This window comes from Callospermophilus lateralis, chromosome 1 (assembly GCF_048772815.1).
Source record: "Callospermophilus lateralis isolate mCalLat2 chromosome 1, mCalLat2.hap1, whole genome shotgun sequence".
NCBI classification, from domain to species: Eukaryota; Metazoa; Chordata; class Mammalia; order Rodentia; family Sciuridae; genus Callospermophilus; species Callospermophilus lateralis.
The window spans coordinates 61,263,881-61,289,677 of NC_135305.1; the positions used below are offsets into that span (position 1 = coordinate 61,263,881).

A 25,797-nucleotide genomic window follows, 5' to 3' on the forward strand; every position below is an offset into this window, starting at 1 on the left:
CTATCCCACTGAACTGCCATGCAGCAGTTCTTTGACTGATGCTCTTTGACTGATGTTCTAGGATTACTCTCTTGGCTACCTTCAGATTGTGATCATTTTAGCAGGACTGGAACATTTAAAGCACTCTAAGCTCACTGTTCAGTAATAAGCAAGACTAATAGGACAAAGATAGAATGGAGGGTGGAACGTGTGGAATATGTGATCACCAGGTTATGAAATGGACCCCTACCAGTGAGCAAGCTGGTGTGGCAGGGCTTTTACTCCCCAGGTCTCCTTCCTAGTAGGAGCCCAGAATCCATGGAAACAGATTACATAGAGATAACAAAAATGTGCATGAAGGCCTTTTTGAGCAGTTCAACAATTTAAAATTCTAGGAACATTTGTATGCATATATACACATAGATTGACTGTTAAATTGAGATATCTTTCCCATTTTTGTTATAAGCAATTAATCATAAACCTTGGATTATAAATTCCTGCTGTTCAACAGACTGATTAGCACAGCTACTGATTACCATATATACTTCAAGATAAAAAAGAAAAAGACCCTCAAATGTTGGTGTAAGGCTTATCTAATCCTATTATATACCATTTTAATAGTTATATCTCTAACTCTAAATAAGTTCATGTGTCTGGTTGGCAATACTTTTTGTTTTAAATTTGCAGTTATTATAATAGGTTAGCAAAATTTTAATCATTTTATTACTAAGAAATATTTAGTTAATGTCACTTAGGAAGGAGTTTTGTCCAAGAGGAAGGTTTTATGTTTTTGTTTTGTTTTGTTTTATTTTCTCAGATTTTCTTTTTAGGGTTCTATGTAAAGATAAACTTGTATCTTTTAGATTTTATCCAAATACATTATGCCTTCTAATTTTATCTCTGATTTAAAAATCTTTATGGATTTTTGTTTTTTTCCTTCATGGGTTTTTAATCATAGGTTCTATAAAAGATAACAACTGACATCTCTGATGTCCTATATCAAGAAATAAAAATTGCAAAAGAATATTGAACTCACTACTAGTGTGATGTCCTAAATTGTGACACTTTTCATTCTAATTCTTGATGTTTTTTGGCATTTAATATGAATAAGTGTTTTAGCCAGTCTGTATTATTTAGTGCACTGCAGTTCAATGGAAACAATAAAACTCTTTAATATGATAAAAATGAAATATTGAGGAAATTTTTAGAGGAACAAATAAATGGACAAATAAAATGATAAATACAAGATTATAAAAATTATATTTTATTTTTTATTTTCAATTTTTAGTTAAGCAAGTTATTTAATGTCTTTTCTTGATAATACAAACTGTAATGTTAAAAATTTTCAAAGATAATGTAGAAGAATCTATGTCTTTGAAAATTCAAAAAGACCAAAATCTAACTCTCATTTGTAAACAATTCCAATTCCCTAGGGCAAAACTATTAAAGGGTTTATGATATTTTGTCAAGAAAAGTTATAATGCAATGTTCTAAGCATTTTTATTCTAAACAATATTCAATAAGATGAAACCCAATTATTACTATGTTAATGGATCTTTGAAATATATTTTCATAGACTTTAATTTAAAATAAATGAAAACTATGTATTTACACACACAAACACACACAAACACACACACACATACACACACACACACATATATATATAAAACTACTATCATACACATCATATAATTTTTTATCTTGTATGATAAAGGTAAATAAAATTTCAATACTAATGGAGAAAATACTTTTCAAAACACTGCTATTATCAAATAATATTTGAAAACTTAACTGAAAATATTCTGCATCAGACATAATCGGGGAGTTATAGTTTCAAAGCTTTTGAACTTTTGTCCCATTGATATACTTTTGGCTTCTCCTTGCCCAGTTTGAATGACCATATGGAATTAATTTACTGGTTACTTTCAAGCTTACATTTCACTCAGTGCTGGGTGTACCTGGGCTTCCTAAATACATGAATCAAGCAAAATCTGAACATAGTAATTATTTTTTCACCTGTTGCAGTATCAAAGGATGGAATAATACTACTGGTAATACATAAAGAAAACAAAGAGGAAATGTCATCTTTTATACAATTCACATACTGAAATCTAAGATTTGTCATATCTTAGATTATAAAAATGTTTTAATTAACCAGAAGAGAATGTCTTTTAAGTGGGTCACGGAAAGCCATCCAATGATGGATGTTCAGAAACAATCTGTTGACATTGTATATATTGGCAAATATTGGACCGACTCTTAACTGACATTTTCTTAAAAGTAAGAAAATGGAAAAAGAACCACCAACTCCTCTTAGTAATCTTTAAGCCAATTCACAGAGATGTCTTTGGCTAACAAATGTACTTTGTTCTCCTTTAATTTGAAAGAAATACCATATTTAATTATTATAAAAGGACTACCAATACATGCAAAAAAGAGGATATACTTAAACTAGAAAAACAAGTAAAGAAAAAATTAAAACTATTTTGAGTTAATGTTAATATCATGTTAGCCTTCTTTATTATTTTATTTCCCTCTTTCTTTTATTTTTTACTTACTGATCATAACAGATACAGTGTTCACATTGGGGTTGAAAGAGCATCGTCCTTTTCCAGATTCACACTTGGAGTCAATCATGAAAACTTGGTCCTTTGTTGCAAATAAAACAGAATATGATAATAACATTATAAAAATAATGAGATATAATAAGAACAAGTTATTTAGTCAAAACAGTTGTTCTTTAGAAAAACAAAGCCTCATTAAAAACAATATGCTTTTTACTCAGTTGCTTATGCCTTCCCAATTTACTACAGTAAGACCTACTTGTCCTATAAAAAGAATCCATCTGTAAATTACAAGCTAACCTCAGCAGGTCTGGCTTGCAACCTATTACATTTCCCATAGAGCTGATCCAAGCAGGAATTCTCCTCAAATCAACATCACCAAAAATCACTTGAAAATCAAGGATCATTATAAATTTGACTAGATGTGTTGAACTATAGCCAGAAGAAGAAAATTATCCACAGAAGAACAATGTAGGTAAGGACTGAAGTATTTCTAAAATTATCAAGACAATTTTTAGAAAAAATAAAATTTTATATTGCCATTTAATTTTGTTTTATAGAACACTTTATAAGATTCAAATTAACTAATAACAAAATTAAAATAGGTCATGGAGACATTCATTTTTTTAACAAAAATGTATTGAGCATCTCCCTTCTGCCAGATGCTTGTATTGGAGATACAATAACCAAAATACACAAAACTTTGCCATCAAAGATTCTGACAAGAGTATCCTGAATAAGGAAAAGAGAAATTAGAGAGAAAAATATATATAAGAAAAATATAGAGTATTTGAGGTGGTATTCAGTGCCCAAAAAGAAAATTAAGCTGATAAAGGAAGTTGGAAAGACAAGAAATAAGGGACAATAGGTTTAATATGAAATATGGATGTCAGCGAAGCCTTGCTTAGGGGGGACATCTGGTAGGTACAAAAATTTATCTTTCTTTTATATAAATTTAGCACAAGCAGCTACTAGAATTCAAAGGAATAAAAAGTTCACTTTTGTAGGCTGCATGATGAATGACCTTAGTTATTAAGTTAAGGTTTTTGAAAATTATTCTGAAGAAAGAGAGACCCATTATTATTACTTTTTGCATATGATAAACAAAGGATCAAAACTCTGATCCAAGAAGGTTTGATAGCATCTTGAACAGTATGAAGAATGGAAATAGAATATACAATGAATTAAGAAAAATATTTTAGTTTGCAAAGGTCTGAGAATTAGACTATAATCTGACGTGTCAATGGTCATGGTAAAAGCAGTAGAGATGTAAAGAATTTGTATAATCAACAGAGTGTGGCAATCAATTAGAAATTGGATATCATTCAAGAAGATTAAAAAAATATAAAAAACAGCCTGAAGTTTTGATTCCTTAAATAAAATAAAACTAGTTGATTTTTGTTAAAGTGAGTTTGATATACTGTAGGACATCCGGGAGGCAACAGGAAATTATAAAGCTTAGAAGAAATCATAGTACTCTAAGCTTAAAAACATGATTCTCTTTAATGGATTCATGCTAGACATGATGACAAGATTGCTTTCCCAGCCATATTAGTTACAGGGGCAGAATTCAACTTCAGTCTCCTAGTTACATCTGCTTTCCAAATGAAATAATTATAAATATAAGGAAAAACAATAAAATTTAGAAAGGCTAATTTTGTTTTAGAGTCAGAGACAGGTTTCAGTAATAAGTAAGAGTTGGCACTGAGGAATTGATTAGATTTTTCAGGTACCATTTACACTAATATATCCACTAAGACATGAGAAGAACTATTTGTTTTACTTTGAGACCAAACCTTGCTTTGAATTATATCTTATTTTCAGAGTCACCTTGTATTTTTCTTATGTTCTTTCTGTTGTTTTTTTTTCCCCTTGAAATATATACTTTTGTTTTATTAACTGAATCCTTTATATTATTATCTAAACTATCCCTTTGGTTCCTCTGGATCACAAATGTGGACCCTATTTTTCAAAGAATTACACACATACTCATCAACGTTTCTGATTTTTCACCTTCTTCTCGATTTACCTACATTGTGTTCCAACCTCAGTTGTTCTATGGAACAACTTTTGATGTGATCTTCAATGACAATCATAGTATACAATTGCCTGAACTAGTCTGGAGGGCTCAGTGGTCTCCCATCTCCCAAGTACTTGGATTAAGAAACAAAACTTTTCAAACTTCATCTGACTTGGGTTCTCAATAGTTTCCAAAATTGGTGACCACTTCTATCTTTTTAAAATAACTTATTTTTCTTCCTATACCAACACATTCTTGTTTCTTCCCCTTCTTGTCTGCCGGCTTCTTTAAAGTTTTGTTTTCAAGTCCATATTCCTCCATGTGGCCATTAAAGTTAGTAGATCCTCAAGTCTCCAATGCAGCCATTCTCATGCTACACCTTCTCTGCTTGATTAAACTAACGCTTTTATTGTATCTAGTTACTCTTATAAAAAGCATTTTTTCACACATCTTTATATCAACCTCACATTCTCCTATACACTTCATAGTTCTAATTGGTCTTTCTGAGGCATCTCAGACTCAACAGACCAAACTCAGACCATAATCTTTACTCCCAATCTGGTCTCTTCACTGTTTGTTACCTCAGTTCATAGGAACTAACAATTAAAGCTGCTGAAAACAACAACAACAAAAAGTTGCCATCATCATATATTTTCTTTTCCATATTCAAATTCTACCCACATCACCTATACTACTCTGTAATTTGTGCCTCTTGGTCTCCATTGCCACCATCTGAATAGAATAATCTCTTTCTTGGCATGCTACATCAACTCTCTATATCAACTAATCTCCCCAGACTTCTTCCAACCTCACCCTTCACACCCTAAATAATTTGTAACATGACAACAGAATTCTGTTCGTGCCATTTCTGCTATTTTTTGCCAGTTCATGCCATTTCGTGCAGTTACTTCTTTGATACAAGAGAAAGACCAATCAATGTCTTCAAGTTAGCCTATAAATTCTGACATTATTTTTATTCATTTTCTTTAACTAAATAGCATTTGTGTTTTGAATCAATAAGAGAAATGGGGCCAGAATGTAAATAGGTAGTGAAAAATAGGAAAGCATAACAAAGTATCCCATGCTCATAGACACTGACAAATATGTTGAATAATATATTTATTTTTTCCCAATAGTTTATTATAGATTAGTCCAGGAGAAGGCATACTGACAGAGTCAATTTGGCCATTGAGGAATCTTGGTCATTAATCAAAGACTTTTTGTTAATGTGTGTACTTGAAATGAAAGTTATATTAGCAAATATTTAATAAAGATATGGAGAACAGGAACATAAAACTGGAAATACAGCCCAGAAGTCTGAGAAGCTTTGTAATGAAGAAAAGGGAGAAAAGGGCAGTGTTGAATAAAATTGATGATTTTAAGGAAAAGGAACATAATCCTATTTTTAAACTGCAAAAAAAAGTAAATTAAGGGGAAAGGGAATGAAAATATGAAACAGTGAATGAAGAATACTGATCAAAGAACTTTTATTGATGAAGAAAGTGCACAACTTTTCTTCTGAAACAGGAGAAAAGCTATAGAAAGATGCCTGAATGAACTAGTTTGGCGATTGTTCTGTTTCAACAAGCACAGGAATAGGATGCCTGTGATATTAGACACCTGTGAAACTGTTGATCAGTCAAAGGTATCTGCATGAGCTTTAGTGGTATTAAATTATTGAAAGAGATGTTATAGAAATATCTGATGAAATCAACCAGAGATGAAATGTGTTAATATTTCAAAAATTTTCAGCCAAATTAACTAATAGCTGTTTTTTTTCTTCATGTTTTACTCCTTAGTTAGACACCATGGCTTACTTGTGTTGCTTTATCTTTTTTATCTTTTTTTCAGGAACAGAAGATAGGATTAAGGACAACTGATAGAAGAGAAGAACCATGGCTAGGTCTCCATGTAGCAAGGATTCTAGGCTCTTTGGATGAACACTGTTGAAATATTCTAGGAGAGCTCTGAATCAGACTGAAAATAATAGGAGAGTGAGAAGTTATAATGAAATTGTGGAAGGATCCAAAACTGAGGTAGGCTCATAAAATATGCTCTTAGAACCAATGAATTTCTGTGAAGATGGGCAGCTGAAATGGAAGGTGATTGATGGCTCTGAAGCAAAACTGAACGATTAACAACTGCAGACCTAACTTTTTCAAGTTGGTTCTGAATACATGAAAATTGTGCTATCTTAATATTAACACAGGGCATTAGCAATAGTTTCTACTCCCAGTCATTACAAAATACAAAACAAACTATGAAGAAGGAGAAGGAGAATTTTCTCAAAATACAATGTTGTTCATCATGTGATAATTTTATGATAGGGGATCCTTCATCTCAGAGAAAAAAAATACATCCAATGTTTGATAAAGTTTTGCAGTACTTTACTCATTTTGTTGGTTCTTATATACCAACAATGGTACTTATATACCAACAATGCTATGGTAAGCCTTTTGACTATTATTATAAGGCAAAGGTGATTGTTAAGGTAAAGATATAAAGCTTAAAAATCCTAACTCTTTATATACCTAAATAGTCTCTCAAAGTGTTCACATATTACTTGAGAGACTGAATTAATTCATGGAAAAGCTTCCCCCATGGAAGCCTGTCTTGAAGTAAAGCTAAGGTAGTTCATATTTAGCAAAGTGATTAAAATTTATTTCATGCTGGTTTTCCAGAGTAGACCATTTTTTTAAACAGACTTTCCAATTAAGACTTGAAGTGTATAGTAGACAATTTGTATATGGAAAATGATTTTATTTGAAATCTGTGCTCTGAAACTGTTACAGGGTTATTGGTTTGTACAGTGACTGCATGGACTTCGAGGCGTGTCTGACAGATTGCAGATGTGTGAGCAGTAGTTTATTTAATCAATTGATCACAGGCATGTGGTCCTCATGTCCAGCTCAATGCAGCCAACCGTATTCTTCCAATAATGCATAACTTTATTTTTGCTTTAAGAATTTTAATATTTCATAGCATCTTGAATGATATTTGGAAAAGTCTCTATTGGGGATTAAATTACAATTATTCAGTTGTTTTTAAATGACTTTTTAAAAAAAGATGTATGTGTGAATCACATATCTGAAAAGGTAATTTAATAATAAGGGAATACTGAAGGATTGTTGTTCAATTTTATTAGTATTAAAGTAGATTAATTCTTATTAAAAGAAAATATACTTTATGAAGTATATGAGTAGGAATATCTAATTTTTTCATAATTGTACTCTCTAAAATTGAATTAAGTCATTATTTAATAACTGAATTTTTAAAAAAATTTAAGCTCCATAATTAAACTAAATAAAGATAGTTTGAAAGAATTCATTTTTAATAATAATATTAAATAAAGCAATGTGTTTGAGTAAAAGAATAAAGAAAAATTCTTTTGGTGTAATCCATAGCCTTCTTAGTCAACAGTTGTTGACTAAGATAATAAACACAGTCTTAAATATCAATGTTGAAGTTCAACCAGCTTGATATTTGACTATATGGTGGGAATGTATTTGACTAGTGTATAGCAAACACCATATCATAATGCCCCATGTCATTTTAACTAATGAAAGAACAGGGCAAGCACAGTCTAGTGTAAAGCACTTTTAGCCTTAAATTACAGGATGATTTATTAATGTATAAGTTCTTTTCTTCAAAAACATATGGCGTCTTTCTTTATACATATCTTACAGATATATATCACATAAAGATTTACTGAACTTGAATGATAAATAGAAATTATTTAAAATATATCTAAGAAAGTAAGTTTATAATATAATGTTCTGTAACTTGGAGCAAGTATTTTCAGTGCTTTACATTTAAGAAATCATGAAATTCTGCCTTTTCCTTTTGTCTTCTATAGCTTTTACATTTAGAAATAAATATAAACATGTATATACATACATATATATTTTTCTTTTTTTGAAGTTGTAGCCCAAAGACTATATACCTAAACTAACTTGGCAGACAAAAACAAAATTTAATATACTTTGTGTTTTAAAAAGCATAAGACTACTTTAAGGACATGAATATTTCTGAACTTTTACTCTAAATTACCACTTTAAACATCTTTGACAATAGCATCAAAACTAAGAAATATTGTGAGGGCCACACTAACGTCATTAATGCTAGCTTACCTCTGACCTCCTCCCTCTGTTCAGGTAAGTGCAAACTGGGCTGAAAGCGCCACTGCCACAGACGTACAGATGAGTGCGGTTGAACGTCTGAATTACACGGACAAAGTTCCCACAGCCATGCTGGAAGAAGTGGTAAACATGTACTTAGTAATCAGTGACTTCTGTTAAGTCTACCAGCTGCATTCACTTTCTTTTTCTCTTCAAACTTGTTAGATATGACAGCAGAATGCATTACAATTCATATAACACATAGAGAGCACAATTTTTCGTATCTCTAGTTGTATACAAAGTGTATTCACACCATTCAGGTCTTCATGCATGTTCTTAGGAAATGATGCCCATCTCATTCCCACCGTCTTTTCTACCACCATGTGCCCTCCCTTTCCCTCCCCACCCCTTTGCCCTATCTAAATTTCATCTAATCCTCTCATGTTCCACCTCCCTGCCCAATTATGAATCAGGCTCCTTATATCAGAGAAACCATTCGGCATTTGGTTTTTTGGGATTGGCTAACTTAACTTAGCATTATATTCTCTGACTTCATTCATTCACCTGCAAATGCCATGGTTTTATTCTCTTTTATTGCTGAGTAATATTCCACTGTGTATATACACCACATTTTCTTTATCCATTCATCTACTGAAGGGCATCTAGGTTGGTTCCACAGTTTAGCTACTGTGAATTGTGCTGTTATAAATATTGATGTGGCTGTGTCCCTGTAGTACGCTGTTTTTAAGTCCTTTTAGTATAGACCAAGGAGTGAAATAGCTGGTTCAAAAAGTGGTTCCATCCCCAGTTTTCCAAGGAGTCTCTATACTGCTTTCTGTATTGGCTGCACCATTTTGCAGTTACCGCCGCCACCCCCCTCAGCAATGTATGAGTGTGCCTTTTTCCCCATATCTTCAACAACACTTATTGTTTTTTTGTATTCTTAAAACCTGCCATTCTGACTGGAGTAAGATAGGTAACAAGGTGACATCAAATTTCTATATATTGTTCCTTATCTTTGAGAAACTATGTGTACACATAAAGGTAATTTAAAAATACTCATTTAAATTGTGTAAATACAAAATTAAATATTGAGATTTGGTGCCTGCAAAAAAAATTAAGCAGTGACTTAGGAATAGGGACAGAAATGTTACATAAATGGGACCTCAACTAATATTGACTGAGTAACAACAGTAAATCAAGTTATAGTCTAACTTTTTGGTTAGTATATAGCCCATCATCATTCAATTATTTTAGTAAAATAGTATTAGTATATTGCTAATATACCAATCTTGTTAGTATTTTTTCCATCACAGAAATATTACAAAAACAATATCTTGCCTAATATTTGCTGAGTACCAACTGTGAGCCAAGTTATAGTCTAAAATTTGGGGCATTTTCAGTGAACAACACAGGCAAAGATCGCTACACTTGTAGAACTCGAATGAACAAAGTTGCCATACATGACCTGTTTTTGCTATTTTTATTTAAATCTCTACTAATTTTAGCAATTTATATAAAAATGCTGTCAAATCTGTAAATGTCAGAGCAAAGTAAGTATAATTTAGACAAGCTTTGGTATACCTTTTTAAACTTTTTTTGTTGTTAATGTCAGGAAATGTTTGAGGAAATAATAAAATAACAACAAGGTTTAGTCTGTTGATTTATCTCATTAAAGTGCTACTTTACCTCTGATACTGATTTACCATATGTTTTGATGTTTCAAAACATTATAAACTTACTTTTTACCTGAGAAAGTTAAGAAATAGGGATGTGCAAAGTTTTTTTCCTTAAAACATTAAACACACACTATGAACCCATTTTGATTGAAATTGTTCTTATTCAGGTTTCATATTATTGTGAGAACAAAATGACAAACACTATTGTCCTTTGCAATTGGCAGATTACACTAATCTATAAGAAGGTGGAATCATTTTGCTTTCTATGAATGATAATATAATCATTCTCTCTACCCTTGGTCCCCTAATGTTGAGAGCCACAGCCGAAGGGGCCCCAGCAAACTTTCAGACTACCAGCTGATGATTGGCTCACAGCGGCCCCAGCAACATCTAGCTGATTGGCTCCTCTGCGGTGATGCTCACTGGGCGGTTTCCCTGTCCTTTCAGGCCACGGAGCTGCTCATTGGGGGACTTTTTTGGCTCCGCCCACGCGACCCAGCCAATCGGCCTCAAGAGCAGGAGGATTGTGGGAGGTGGAGAGGCTTGTGGTGATGAGAGAGGCTTGTGGGAAGCCAGTTGTGGCAGTTGGGCTCTGAGGGTTTTTTCCTGAGGAGCTGTTTTGTTTGGCTTGTGTGGTTCTAAAAGTAAAGTTTGTTTCTTTTGACAAGTGGCTCCTGAATTGTGCCCAGCCAGACTGTGGCACCTAAAATATTCCATTCCGCTCCCCAAAAAGTCCTTTCTCACTTGCTTCCAGTTCAACTAATGCAAGGCTTTCATTTATTCATTCAATGAAATATAACACAATTATTTTAATTTTAAATTGACAGTGACCTTGCAGGATTCCATAGATTCTCTGTGGCCAAATGAAGCTTTGCATATGCCACACTTTCTAGACTCACTATCCTTTGCTGATTACAAATGAATAAAGCCTGGGATTGAATGCTGTTCCCTTCACAAAGTCATTTTACTCTCAAAAAAAATTATTGAAAATAATCTTATCATTATAGACAGATTTTTTAAAATAAAAGACTTATAAATAAATACAAAAAAAGTTAACAGTAGTTTTCCCTGAGTAGTCAGACAACAAACTTACTGTTTTTCTCTTTTAAGTATGGTCCTGATTTTTTACAACACAAACCTATTATTTATATCTAAAAGAAAAACAAAATTTTACTATGAAGTTGAATTTAAAGTCAATATTATTTCATAGTTTTTCATCATTTTTCTCTTATATTCATTATTACTTGTCAGCAAATATATATGTCTTTCATATGTAGTAATTTTATACAGATGTTTCTATTATAGATTTTTAATATTAAATAATCAATCATTAACTCTACCATCAAAGAAAATAAATCCTTACAGATCAGACCATACATTTATTTTTAGGTTAAGACATTAAGAATTTTTGTTAACTATACAGTGTTACTGTATCTTGACACCTGTTTATAGAGGTACCTTGGAATTGATTACATAAGTACAGATAATAGCAAGTTTCCCTGGAGAATGAAGTATAGATGAAGTATGGAATGTATATAATATGTCTATATTAAGGAAATCTGTGAAAAATGAGTCTTGTGCTTCTAATGCGATTTTCAAACATATGTATGTTTAATATTCAAGTCAAGTTTAGTCACTTTGGGATTCTGTATATAATACTTTCCCGTAAGACATGAATTCAGTTCAATCCTATTAAAAACAAACTATATCTGTCTCATCTTGGGTTTTATATATAATCTATTTTCATGAATCATTGGTATTATAAAAAAGAAATAGTAATGCCTTTGTATATTTCAAATGAAAGAATATACTTGTTTTATGACTAGTTTTTCATCTACTTATTAAAGCTAATATTTTTGAAAGTTTACTATGTGATAGACATAGAAATAATCATCTTATATATGTTATCATTTTTATGTCCCAGGAGGTTTGATATTTATGACTGATATTTATTGGACACTTACTAAATGTTATGTAGTCATTTTACATGAATCCATTCAAATTTTTTATACCAATTTAGTCCCTTTTAGGATAATAAAACTTGGAAGACTTTTTTAAATTAAAATTTTATTTTAATTTCAATTTCTTTTTGTGATTGTAGATGGACAGAATGCCTTTACTTGTTTATTTTTATATGCTGCTAAGAATTGAACCCAGTGCCTCACACATGCTAGGCTGGTGCTCTGCCACTGAGCTACATACAGCCCCAGCCCCAATGATTTTTAATTAATTTGGCCTGAGATCATACAAGTAGAAACTATAAAATTGTTCTTCAAACACATGTATATCAAATATTGAAACCTATATTCTTAGCCAATTTATAATTCGTATTTGGGTGAGAATACATAGCTGCTATTATAATAGTTATTAGTATTTATCTGAATTTTTATGGCTTTTATAAGTGCTATTTATATTTACACAAGATTTAATCCTTAGATGTAGGCTACTTTAACTCTCACAAATATGATCTGAATCTTAGTACTCCATTTTAGCAACTATTTAATTGAGTCACAGACAGATGAAGTGTTCTGGCTTAATAAGTAACTGAGCTGGGACTTGAACCAAGGCCACTCTTAACCATCCAGTTTTACTCTACCCATGAACAGAATCCTACACTGATACTCACTATGCTTCCCAACCCTTCCCACACAAGAACAAAAAAGGAAAAACAAATTGGTTGAGTTAATGATCGGAAATCATTATATAGGTACTTTGCATTTCCACTGTGCTGCCTTTGCTTCTGTCTACATTATTTCCGACCTAGAACACTGTATCAATTCCATACAAGAAATATTTACTCAATTCATTCTATGCAAGACACTGAATATGGGGCTAGCAACAGTGGAATGAAACACCCATTTCCTGCTTTCAAATAAAGCAGGCGATAATACATCAGGCTGTTATTGATGCTATAATAGGGTTACAATTTTTAAAATAAACTTCAGAAGAACCAAATAGGTTTTGCTGAACTGGGTATAAAGATTTGAGTACAGATGTCATTTGGGCAGAATAAGCTAGAGATTTTGATGGGAAAAAATATAAAGAAAGAATATTATAACAGACAATAGAGCATGAACAGAAAAAAAAAAAAGCATGAAATGTTGGATTTACCTAGAAGGGCTAAGAGGAAAGAGTCAATTTAAGTATGTGGATCTCAGAACCATCTGACTGGGATCAAATCCTGGCTTCATCTTTTACTTGCTTTTAGAACTTAAAGCAGTTGATTAGCCTTTCTGAAGGCTAATAAAAGTGGCAAGCTTAATCTTTTTCTGTGAGCAATGTATTAACAAAGCAGTTGAACTAATGTCTGGCATATAATTATACATAATTGTCAAGTATTGGTTTGTTTCATTTGCATTTTTTTTACTTGTCTATATAAACTATGGGAAGTGGATGAGACATTTGTCCTGCACAGAGGTAATACAGGTTCAGGCCATAGTGGAAAAGTGGGACAGATTTGGGAAATGAATAAAGCCTTAGAGAGTTTAGCAGAAGCCTGAAAATGTAAGGTGGTGGTAAAGCACTTGCCTAGCACACTCAAGGCCTTGGATTTAATTCCAAGCACCTCAGAAACAGACAAACAAACAAAAAAGGAAATAAACACCATAAATACTGCTTTCTTTTCATTGTTTATCATCTTTCTTGGTGTAAAGCTAATGAAAAGTAAGGCAGCTAACATTATAAAAATATCAGGCCATTTATTTTATCAACTTTATTTTATATACACATGTATATTTTCTTATATACATGGATATAAGAAAATTCTGGGAGAATATTCCCTATATTGTCAGGAATAACTATGTTTCATTAGTGTAATTTAACTTCACAGTGATATAGTATTTCCTGTGTGCTACGTTCTGTTCTAAGCTCTGTATAAATATTAGCTCATTAATCATCTTAAGCAAATAAGATAGTCACTATGAAGTTAGCACATTTTACAGATAAGGAAACCAAGACACAGAGAGGTTAATTCTGCAAGGTTAAAAAATAAACAAGAGATGGTCTATTTTATGTTATTTTCTATGTATTTTTCTAGGCTTTCAAAGATTTCTATATTGAACACATATTAGCTTACTAATATAAAAAGTAGATGTTTTAAAAAGCAAAATATTGATTCTTCATGGTTCATACTATGTAATTAAAAAAAAAGATCTTATATATTTTTCGTCCAAGTTTACACCTTTTGGGTCTGGGGAATAAATCAATGAATTTTGACAATGTTATTCCCAAAGAAAATGTGCTTCCCATCAATTTAGTATTGTCTGCTCATAGGCATAAGAAAATAGTATCATAAAATTAATAAATAAAGTTTGACACTGTATGCACATAATGTACATATACATAAATGTATATAATTCTGCTTAATTTTTCAGTGATCTCCTACAGTATTTACTTAGTTCGTTCATTAAACCCTAGGACAGTGAATATGTTTGACAGATGTGCTATTGTTTAAGCTCAAGTTCTTTAAAGTATGAGTAAAATGTTAACATTTAGAAATAAATAGAGTATGGAGAATGTGACTCCTTTGGAAGCTATGGATTGAATACAGTTTGTTCCCAGCACCCACCCCCAAATTTATGTTTTTAATGCTCAAAGTCAGATGTTAATGGTATTAAGAGATGAAAACTTAATCTGACTATAATGGGGTTTTTGGAAAGTGATACAGTTCAGAGAAGGTCATTAGGCTGGAGACAACATGATTAAAACCTGGTAGCTTTATAAGAAGTGGGACAGAGACCACACATGCATACTACATCTGTGTGCTCCTTGTTTCTTGCCATGTACTGCCACATGCCACTTCCAAATTCTGCCACCAAGAAGGCCATCATCAGAACTAAGACAAGTCTAGCATTGTGCCCTTAAGCCTCAAAAACTACAAGCTAAATAAATCTCTCCCTCATAAAGTTAACGTCTGTCAGGTATTTAATTATAGTGATGAAAAGCTAATATACATGTGAAGAGAAATACATGGAACGTAGTTTATACTATTTTTAGCTGAGGCAAAAATTTGCTATATTTCCACTGTGGTAATTAATTTTCTTTTTAAACATTAGTTAGTATAGAATTATAATATTTATTACCTGATTTCAAATTTCAAATTAATTATATTTTCTTCTCATAATAAAGTATTATTTTTTCATAACTTCAATTAAAATTGGATACAATCTAAAAAGTCTGAAGGATTAAGGGATGCTTGGTTCTGTTTTATTTTTTCTTTAAATTGTTACAATAATATGGCTTTTATGGTCACTTAGTGGATGATTAATATATCTAAAAGTTTTGCTTACTTAGTAGATAATTAATATATCTAAAAGTAGAAAAATTACTTTATAAAAAAACTTATTCCTAAAATATGTGCTTAATGAATTTGGTACAAACATTATTTATTTTTTAAATAAAATTTTTAGTTGTAGATGGACACGATGTCTTTATTTTATTTATTTAATTTTGTGTTGCTGAGGATTGGACCCAGTGCCTCACACATGCAAGGCAAGCATTCTACCACTGGGACACAACCCCCGCCCCTGGTACAAATATTATTAATTTAAAAGCATTCATTAACTCATTATTCAGTATGTCTTATCTCTAGTCCCTGAAAACCACTTTAAAGAGATTTCCATGCTTAACTGCTTCATCTCTGTTTATTCAGAGCTTGTTTAACTTTGGAGAAGTGCTTAGATACAGATCTGAGCACCAGGAATGATGACATTGGCCCTACAGTATTTCCAATCATTGAGGGGAGACTTAGAATTATAAATGTAGTAGAATTAGTTCTAGAGTGTTCCATGGGCACATGAGCTGGGCCTCTTGCCCAGTTCTGGTGGTAAGAGAAGGCTCTCCAGAGAAGAGACATGCACACTATGTTTTGAAAGGATGAGTAGATATGTACCAGGCTGAAAAGATAGGAAGATATTTGAAGGACAGGTGATTCATGCATGCATGTACTGAAGGTGGGGAAAAGTTTACAAAGATCTAACATGATTGCCCTCAAATCTATCAAAGCTTTCCAAAATAACCCTGTTGCACTGTATTTTTCTTTGTCATGTGTGAGTAACCTTATCATTTACCCCTTTCTCCAGGGTAGGGGGGAGGTGCAAGGGAGATGTGTTTTAGTGGTGAAGGGTACAATACCTAGAGTTGAATAGTCAGGTCAGAACACAATGCCCACTGTGTCCCACTTGCTCATGATGCAGTTTTAGGTAGGTTCCTCACTCTATTAGTTGTCTACTTTCTGTATCTTAAAAATGTGGGTGATGACAATAACATATAGTCTGTAAAATTGGTAAGAGGATTAAAATAAAACACTTAAGAGTGCCTGACCTGTCCTATTAAATATTAGGTACTATTATTTGGTAACCTTTGCATTATGTCTCATCACCTCTAGTATATTAGAAAGACTAATACATTATTATTCTACTACTTCAAAATTTTGATTAGAGTGGAACCTTTTACTTGACATGGTCCTTTTGTAATTCCGGTGTTTTAAAAAAATGAAATACTAGTTTATTGAATGATACGTATTCCAATAGTGATGTCATCCTTAAATATTTGGCTTCATGGAAAAGTGTACTAAAAATAGATTGTTCTATACAATGTCCAAAGATTTATTTCTCATTATTTTTCTACCACTACTTTTTTTTTTTTTTGGTGACTCATTTAAAGGTGACTTTGTAGGTCTTTCACATCTAAAATGAGATGGATTTGTTAGACTTCCTCTTTTACACAGAACATGTATTTTAATGAATTTGTTTAACTATATTTTAGAATACTTCAACAATATTATGTTTACAAACAAAACCTTTCCAGCTGAGACTTTAAAAAGTGCTCTTACTAGTACGGTAACTAGTGATATGAAAGAATTTAAAGATATCCATTAATGATACTATAGCAAAAAAAAAAAAAAACCTATGGAAGAATGCAAATATGTATTGAAAATTATATCTGATAACTTTTAATTATACTAAGGCAAACAATAGAGGGTATCTGTTCTGCCAAAGGAAGTAAGAAATCAAACGATTTGGCTAAGATTCTATGGAAGGTCAACAGCAATTTTGGGAAACAGAATATACCACATGTCTATAGTCTATATATTTAGCCTTTGGCAGTTTTTATCAATGGAAAATATAAATTGTCTTGCAGAAAGGACAATCAAATTTAGTTATATTGTCCAGGATAGTACTTTGGTAAAAGGCAAGACATGATCAGATACACATGCATGGGAAACATCTTTTCATTTTTTCCTCTAGTTTATGGTTCAGGAGATTCCTTGGATAGAAAATGTTTCCCAGCAAATATCTTCTGTCCTCTTTTAAATTCTTCTCTTTGGATTAATTATAGAATTGAAAAATTTTGACCCAGAATTGACTCAATCCTGGTAAATCTCTCTTGATAAAATTCCTTGTGTACTTGGTGATTTCATTCCAGAGTCTTCCACAGCTCCCCATTGAACCAGACATTTTTGGATCTTTATACCTGTGACTGTCTTAAGAGTCAATGGAAGTTGAGTGGCTTTTCTCAACAACTGGCCAAGCCTGATAAAGCTCCAGAACACTCCTTCCTCCACCTCAGAGCATGGATGTCACTCCTATCTGTATGTCTTCCCTGAACTGCAAAATAAGTGCTTATTCAAGACTTTTTGATACTAACTTGGGCTATCATTTGATATGACCTCAGACCTGGATATGTGTCTAGTTTTACCCAATCACCATATTTCCATTTCATTCCCTACTTCTTATGTATTTTCATGCTCATTTGATTAAGGTTGACTTCTGCAACAAGATAATAAAGCTAATTCAAGCCAGAATTGTGTTGGGTTTTGCACAAATTATGTCTCCACCAACTGGCACTATGCCAGACACAAAACAGGTGCTCAATCAGCATTTATTGAATAAATAATTGAAGAAAGGAAGGAAGGAATCTCTTCACCAATTTATTTGCAGGAGTGGGAAATTTGGATACTTTGTTCTCTCATGTTATTTTTCATGTTTGAGACCAAAATATAAAATTACATATGTGCTTGATAAACATTACATGGCTTCTGTACATTAAAGATTGGCTTCATGCATTTCTTCTATAATTTTCAAGAATAACTTAATGTGTTAATAATAAGTCATTGATAGAAATCAACACAGATGTCTTACTTGACTCTATATTGAACAACACTTAAAGAAATACAATTTGCACAAGAAACATGAAGAATATTTATCAATACTACTATCCAGAAGATTTTTCTAGTTATTTTGAATCAACAAAGGTACCATTCATCGCTGGTGATTTACATCTCTGGAATGTGCCAGCTCACCACTGGTTCATCACCAAGAATCTTTGGAAAAGTGCACATGGTATCTGGGAGCAGCTCCAGACACTTGCATTATCATTACTTCAGCAGCCTGCTGAGAATTCTGTAGTCTGGATCCACTTGGAACAGGGGTTATTATAGAAATCCATCATCAAAAGTGTCTACATGAAATAATAAAAGCAAGGCAGGAAAGTTTTACCCAGTCAGGAATTCCAAAACTACATATGGTGTAAGAATTCAAATCTCTTTACATCTACATTTTCAACATGTGTCTAGCCAAGGATTTAAAACTCCAACACTCTTTGTCTCATTTTTGTCTGCTCTTAAAGTGCATGGACCTCAAGACCAAATATTTAAGGTAATGTGCTGCTTTTTAAAAAAAATACTCACTGTAGGATCTTTGCCAGCCATTTTGCACTCTTCAACTTTGATTGCAGATGCTGGCCAGAAAACCTGCTCAGAAAGGAAAATAGGTTGCATAATCTTACTTGGATATATGACAGCTCAATGCAGTTCATTGACTTTTTGCTAACTGATTTCCTTAAGGTATTTTCATATTTTTGCTTTAAGATTCCTTTGTCTTTCATCCTATGAACTCATTATTATGTAATTATAACAACTATCTTTCTGTTTCTTTCATCAATTTTTATCTTTAACAAAAGCCACCTAATAATGATACACATTTACTAACTGTATATTAAAATTAGGCCATTATTAACATAGAGGTACACAATCAACACACATTTTGCTCATTTTCATTCATCGCATACTTTTCCAACTACTTATATCACTGTGCATTCACAATATACTATCTTAAGTTTAGTATTATCTTTAGTAAGCCACAGAGCTAACTAGTAGATTTGCTTAAAAGGGCCCCTTCCTCCTTTAACAGCTAAAAGAGCTCAGGTAAAATGCAGGAGAGTCTCTGAAATGCTGCACTAGTGTTCTAAGATACTATTGTCTTGTCTGGGGTCAGGACTAACAGTAATGACTGCTGTTTTGTTTTGGTTTTTTTTTTTTTTTTTTTTTTTTTTCATTTGTTAGCTTGTTGCTCATTTAACATGATAAATGCAAAATTTTCTTTCCTTTAATTAATCTTCCTTATTTCTTTACTCCAATGAAGTTCAGTTATTTTGTTGTGAGACTAAAGGCCACACTTATTCAAATAACTATGTACTGGATACTGGTGTTCCTTTCAAATCCTGTGTGGATGACATATATCTGATGAGGTGGGTCTTCCTTGAAAATGACCATTTCTTTCATGCTATGCCCCATGTGGCTCTTTTTCTCTGTGTACATATGTGAACACAGGGAGCATTTTTCTCATGTAGCTCCAGATTTTTGTTTAATAAAAACTATGAATCTAGACAGAGAGAACTGAACTCATACATTTTCAGAGCATGATATAAAAACTGCTTTTATATATATATATATATATATATATATATATATATATATATATATATATATATATAACATGTGTCCAGTGTTTTCTATTATTCTAAAGAAATACATATTATTTTTCATTATATTTGAAATTCTTAAAGGAAAAAAAAAAAAGGCACCCAGAAGGTCAAAATGGCCCTCATGAAAATGACAAACTTACACTCAAGGGTTCTTGACTTATATTGTTAATATTCAAGGAGAGAATGTGGTCTTTGCTGCCCACATAGATCCGGTCCTGATCTTCATCCATTAGAAGTATCCTGTAGTCTAAAGGGTGGTGGGACAAGCTGAAGTACTCAGAGGTCTTGGTGTCCCGGAGTTCTGCAATAGTAAAAAGCTCATGTAAAACTAGAATGTCTTGGCTCCATAATTTGACTCTTTCAATGACATTTTAAATTATGGCCTTTATGCTGAAGTAAAAACAAAGAAATCAACAATTCAGTGTTAAAGTTTACGGTGATACTATGTGATTCAAATTATGCATGTTTGCAATAATCTCAAGTTTGTTTTTTGAGTGGATGTTATTGTTTAAAACTTCCCACATAGTTAAAATAGATGAATCAGAGAAATGTACAGTAGTAGAACAAAAAACAAAACCAACGTCAGTGAGAATATCTTATTTTCTATAAATGTTTTATTCTAATATGTAACACATTCAGCATTTTAGAATCATGTCCTACTCTAAATAATTTGCTTACTTCCTCAACATAATTTTAGTCAGTAGTATATTTTTCTATAAATAATTTGAAAATATATCTATTTTTTCATTATATCTTATTCAAGAGGCAATGATTTTAAATGACATAACACCTATGAATGTATCAAGGGAAAATATGCATTTTTTAAATATCTGAATCTTTATAATTTTAAGCATCTCAATGATCTGTGACTCATGTTCTTGTAACGTCTTTTACATTAAATATGTGCCTGAGTAGCTGTTCTTTAAGAACAATGAAGGTATTATGACAATAAAAGCAGTCAATAACCACTGTAGCAGACCCAATTTTGTCTGCAGGCAAAATGTTCCTTTGAACAATTTAAGACTTTTCTATCAAGTGATTTAGAATTTTTGTTGTTGTTATTCTTTTGACTATGATCTTAAGAGAATGAGAAAGTCTAAGAACAAGACTGCTTTTTGATATTACTGTTCCCATGATGAACGGATTCTAAATTTTTAGGTATAGAATCAAATCAGATTTCTAGAAACTTTGATATGGCTATAGTTTGACAAACCAAAGTGAAAATAAATGACACTAATGCTTATATACATCAAGAACTACATTCTGTGAGATATATTTTACATGAGAAGATAGAGAAGTAACAAATTTGACCTGTTTCCTTGGAAAACCAGTTCAGACTGTCTACCATAATCTCCTCCAGGTAGTTTCAGCCAATGATATCAATGGCTGTGGTGCTCAACTTCCTTTGATATTAAGCAAGTTACCTAACTTCTCTGTTAGGTAACCAATTTTCTTATTTGTAAAAAGTAACAATAACAGTGTCTTGGGAACTTAGAATTCCCATGAAAATCAATTAAAATAATACATGTAAATATTTTTAATGAGTAAGAAAAAGTGTTCAATAAATTACAATTCATATTACTGTTATTAGTATTCATGTTAAGTTTGCATCATTTATATAAAAAAAGAATATATTTAGGTAAAATAAATATATGTTTTCAATTTAGCTTTTTTTTTAATTTAAGGAAGTCACATCCATGAAATTATTAACACATAATATTAAAGCCTAATTCTCAGATAAACAGTTCATATAATAGTAAAAGATGTGATTTTTAATGTGGGAAAATAACTGAGAAAAACTTTTTCAGAAGACTCTTGAAAAGCACAATCACAACGAGAGACAAGAACAAAACACAGTCAGGTATTGATATAGATCTTTGCAAATGAGACTGGGGCTGCTGGGCACAGGAGAGTGTGCTGACCTTCCAGTTTCTGAGACTCATTAGACATCATGGACAGAATGGTGACACAGCTAACAGGTGTTGCCACTGGCCAGGAAACTGGGACAGTTTCTTTATGAGGAGAGCAAAAAAGATGGTTGGTAGGGATAGATATTATGCAGGAAAATGGTGGGATCATGGTAGAGCAGAGGTTAAGGCTAATAGGAAAACTTTCCAAGAGCCAAGTACATGGTACAGAACTCCGGATCAAAGCAAGTGTCCCTCAAAGGCCAGATTGCCTTCATTCTGTCTAAATTCCCAGTGTTTTACCAAGCTTGCTTTTCACTGAAGGAATGTAATTCACAATTGTGCAAACATTTTGAGTAGGTTATAGCTTGGGCAGCAGAAGAGATTCAAATTAGTATCTTTTGTATAAATAATTCTCCAGTGAAATAAATAGAATAAAGCAATAAAATGACTGAGTTCTTGCCTCTGGGACCCACCACTGGAAAGGGTCTAAATCCTGGCTTTATTATTTTATTTTGATATGTACTTATATGTCTCTCTGAATCCCAGCATCCTCATCTGTAAAGTAAGGATAATAATAAACATGCCTCACTGGGTTGCAGGGAGGTTTAAATTGGTAGTGCACATTAAGTGAACCTTAGTTATAGTGATGCTACAGGTTACCTCTTTGAGATTTGGGGCGAGGCATCCGTACTCAACCAACAAAGTAAGAACAAGTCTTCACATGAGAGAGGAAAAAGAGAGAATCTACTTGAATTACTTGAGGAGAGTACAATAATAAAATAAGACATTCTTAAGGGGAATAAGTTGAGTATACAGAATCACTTTTTAGTGTGAGAACTGATAGACTAAGAGACTTTTCATTGTCAAGACATGATGCTGATAAACTCCAGATATAGTAGAAACAGGAAAGGAAGAGTTGCTGCAACAAACACTTAGAATGAAGGATATGAAATGATTTTATACGAGATTGGGGGGAGATAAAAGAAAGGCACAATTTATCTCAACGTTTAGTTTAGATTTATTTTTTTCAAAATATTCGGTTTCTTTTCTCTTTCTTTTCCTAATTCATACTGAAGTAGGGCCAAGAGTGAGTTATTAGCTAGGAAAATAGCCTCAATTGATTTTTGTTTGCAAGTAACAAACAATGGCAGTTCTCTTCTTTACCTGTTTCATTAGAAAATAATCAATATTCTGCATTAATTCAAATACCAGAGGGAGCAATAATCACATCAACTTAAAGACATTTCTGGTCCAAGGATTTTTAATTCATGTTCCTGAGCCATAAAGCATTTTCAGATTTAATTATCTGTATCTCATTTACTGTGTGACAGCTGTTAACCAAGGAAGATTTACTTCAGAAGTGCCCTTGTCATGATAGGAGCCTAGGCTATTTTGTTAAAATGCTATTTAAATTGCTGTTAGTAGCAATGATTAAATTTTGGGACTTGAGGAAATTACATTTTATTCTTTTTTTTAGAATAAAGAGATGAGTTCAAAGCAATGAGAGTTTTATCTATAAAAAGAATGACCCAAGAATCTATCATTTTGATTCAATGTAGATCCATCTTCTGTAAATGAGTGTTTCAATTACTTGTCCACCATTGTACTAAATGACTGATATAATGGTGTGGCCCCAGGGAGAGAAAGAAATCACAATTATTAGTTCCTCATCTAAACAAGTCCAAGAATGGAACTGTCTTACATTTCTTTTAATCTTAATGATGTCAACCTTTTTTACAGCATCAGAGGTACAGCTGGTTGTGTTGTTTCTCAGGACATGCTCAACTGATTGAGAAGAGACTTGGCTGAGAGGAAGTCGGATTAGAAAATGCAGCCCCATAAAGGGCAACATAGGTCTCCAAGTTCCTGGGAAAATCTCCTGGGAAACAGTATTAAAAAAAAAAGAGAATGTTTCTGTCCTGGACTCTGCATTATTGTAGAGCTCCATGATGGAAAATTACTGCAATCCCTTCTATGCCAATGTTTTCTGAGGGAAATTTTACAGCACAATATGCTCACCTAAAGTTCATGTGTCCACATAGATTTTGTTTTGTAATGGAAGCCACTGTGAGACTTGAGAATTTAACCCAAACTAGAACAATGCATTCCCCAAAATATAAACACTAGCATTGTAAACTTCTGAGTCTACTTAAGTATAGTCAGTGTATTGCTATAGCCATTAAAAATCAAAACAATCAATATACAGTAATATTTTTTTTATCTGTAAATAACACTTCTTTCCAGTCACAAAAGAACTAACCTTTGGTTTCTGTTAAGCCAGAGATTTTAATATTCCTGAGGTGACTAAGTCCTTAAGAATCTTATTCATGTGCCTTGGAATGTAATCTTATTGAGGCATATTTATAGTGTTCCCTTTTATTATGAATAATATACATTTGTTAGACTACATAGAAAGGGAGCTCATAAACTCAGAATACATTATTATTGGTCTTTCATAAAATTCCAAAATAGGCAAAAAATCATTTGATTGAAAACCACTTCCCCAAAGTCTCTCATTTAGAAATATATGCAATAATGAATTATTAATTATACTTAAAGCTCATAATGCACTATTGATTTTTATTCAACACATATTTATTGAGTTCTTATCACAAAAGGCTGGATATTTTGCTCAAATAGAGGAAACAGCTATGAAGATATGACCTTGTGACAATTTTAAGTCCTACTTATGTTCTGTTATTTTGTTTGGCTACCCCAGTGTAGCATCCCTCCATTATAAACTTAACTCTGCCTCAGGCAGAATGCACACTACAGATTTCAAAGTAAATCCTTGGGATACCTTTTACTTAAGAGATAGTGCTACTGACAGGATAATTTCCTCTCCTGAAAGTCTTATCTCAGAAGAATGTTAAGTAGAGTGGGCTCAGATGACCATCCTCTCCCTGAGGCTTAAGGTTTTGCAACTGGGTTTGAAACTGAACTTCACCTGTCCATCTAGGAAAATTTCAGATAAAGACAAGAGCAGTGAAACTTTACCTGACTGAAACTACAGCTCCTAATTTCTAAAGTAAACAGAGTCCAGAAGGCATGTTGTTAAAACCACATTTGCTCAAAATTAATAAACCCAAGTAACAATATCCATGGGCTCACCAGCAGGAGTTACTGTCCTGGGTGCTTTATATACTTATTTCATTTAATTGTCATTCAAAGCATCTGCATTAAGTCCTAATATTTTTCTAGTTCCATATACAAAGAAACAAAAATTCAGTGTATTTAAGCAACTTTACAAAGTCACACAGTAAGATCCACCATTCAAAGCAATGTCAGTTCTTAGTCTCTGAACTCCATCAGATACATTCTTGCTTTTTTAATCAGATGGACAACCTCATTCCTTATTTGTAGAGTTTCTATTGTGTTCTTGCCCTGAACATGAGTTTGTCCAATATCCAATAAAGTCCAAGAAATTCCTCAGCCTCCCTAATCTAGACTGCCCATTGGGGAGAGATGGAAACCACACTGCAAACAACTTGAGAACCATCAAATCCTAGGATGGTTTGCTGAGCAGGGCGCCACTCTACTGTGCTCACCACACCATCCCAGAAGGTCCAGGAGGCTGCACAAAAGTGGGTCAGGCTTAGTTCACGCAGAAGATAAAAGGTTCCGCTTTTCTATGTTTCTTGAGAGATGGGCATGATTAGCTGAGTGCAAGCAAAATGTCAGACACATGAAAGAAGGAATGAGAGACACAATTCAGGGAACCTAGCCAGAGAAAGGCCATGGCGAACACGGGTGTATTTC

The 25,797-nt window shown here is 32.7% G+C and overlaps 1 protein-coding gene across 1 annotated transcript in view; it reads right to left on the bottom strand.

Annotated features, from left to right (window-relative positions):
• Nucleotides 1-25,797, bottom strand: part of Sema3c (semaphorin 3C) — a 159,668-nt gene that overhangs the window by 59,492 nt on the left and 74,379 nt on the right. Inside the window, exons 3-6 of the mRNA XM_076835128.2 lie at nucleotides 20,269-20,429; nucleotides 19,053-19,115; nucleotides 8,697-8,816; nucleotides 2,541-2,631 (exon numbers count right to left, since the gene is read on the bottom strand). Of these exons, the coding sequence (XP_076691243.2) occupies nucleotides 2,541-2,631; nucleotides 8,697-8,816; nucleotides 19,053-19,115; nucleotides 20,269-20,429 (435 nt within the window). The remainder of the gene's footprint in view (nucleotides 1-2,540; nucleotides 2,632-8,696; nucleotides 8,817-19,052; nucleotides 19,116-20,268; nucleotides 20,430-25,797) is intronic.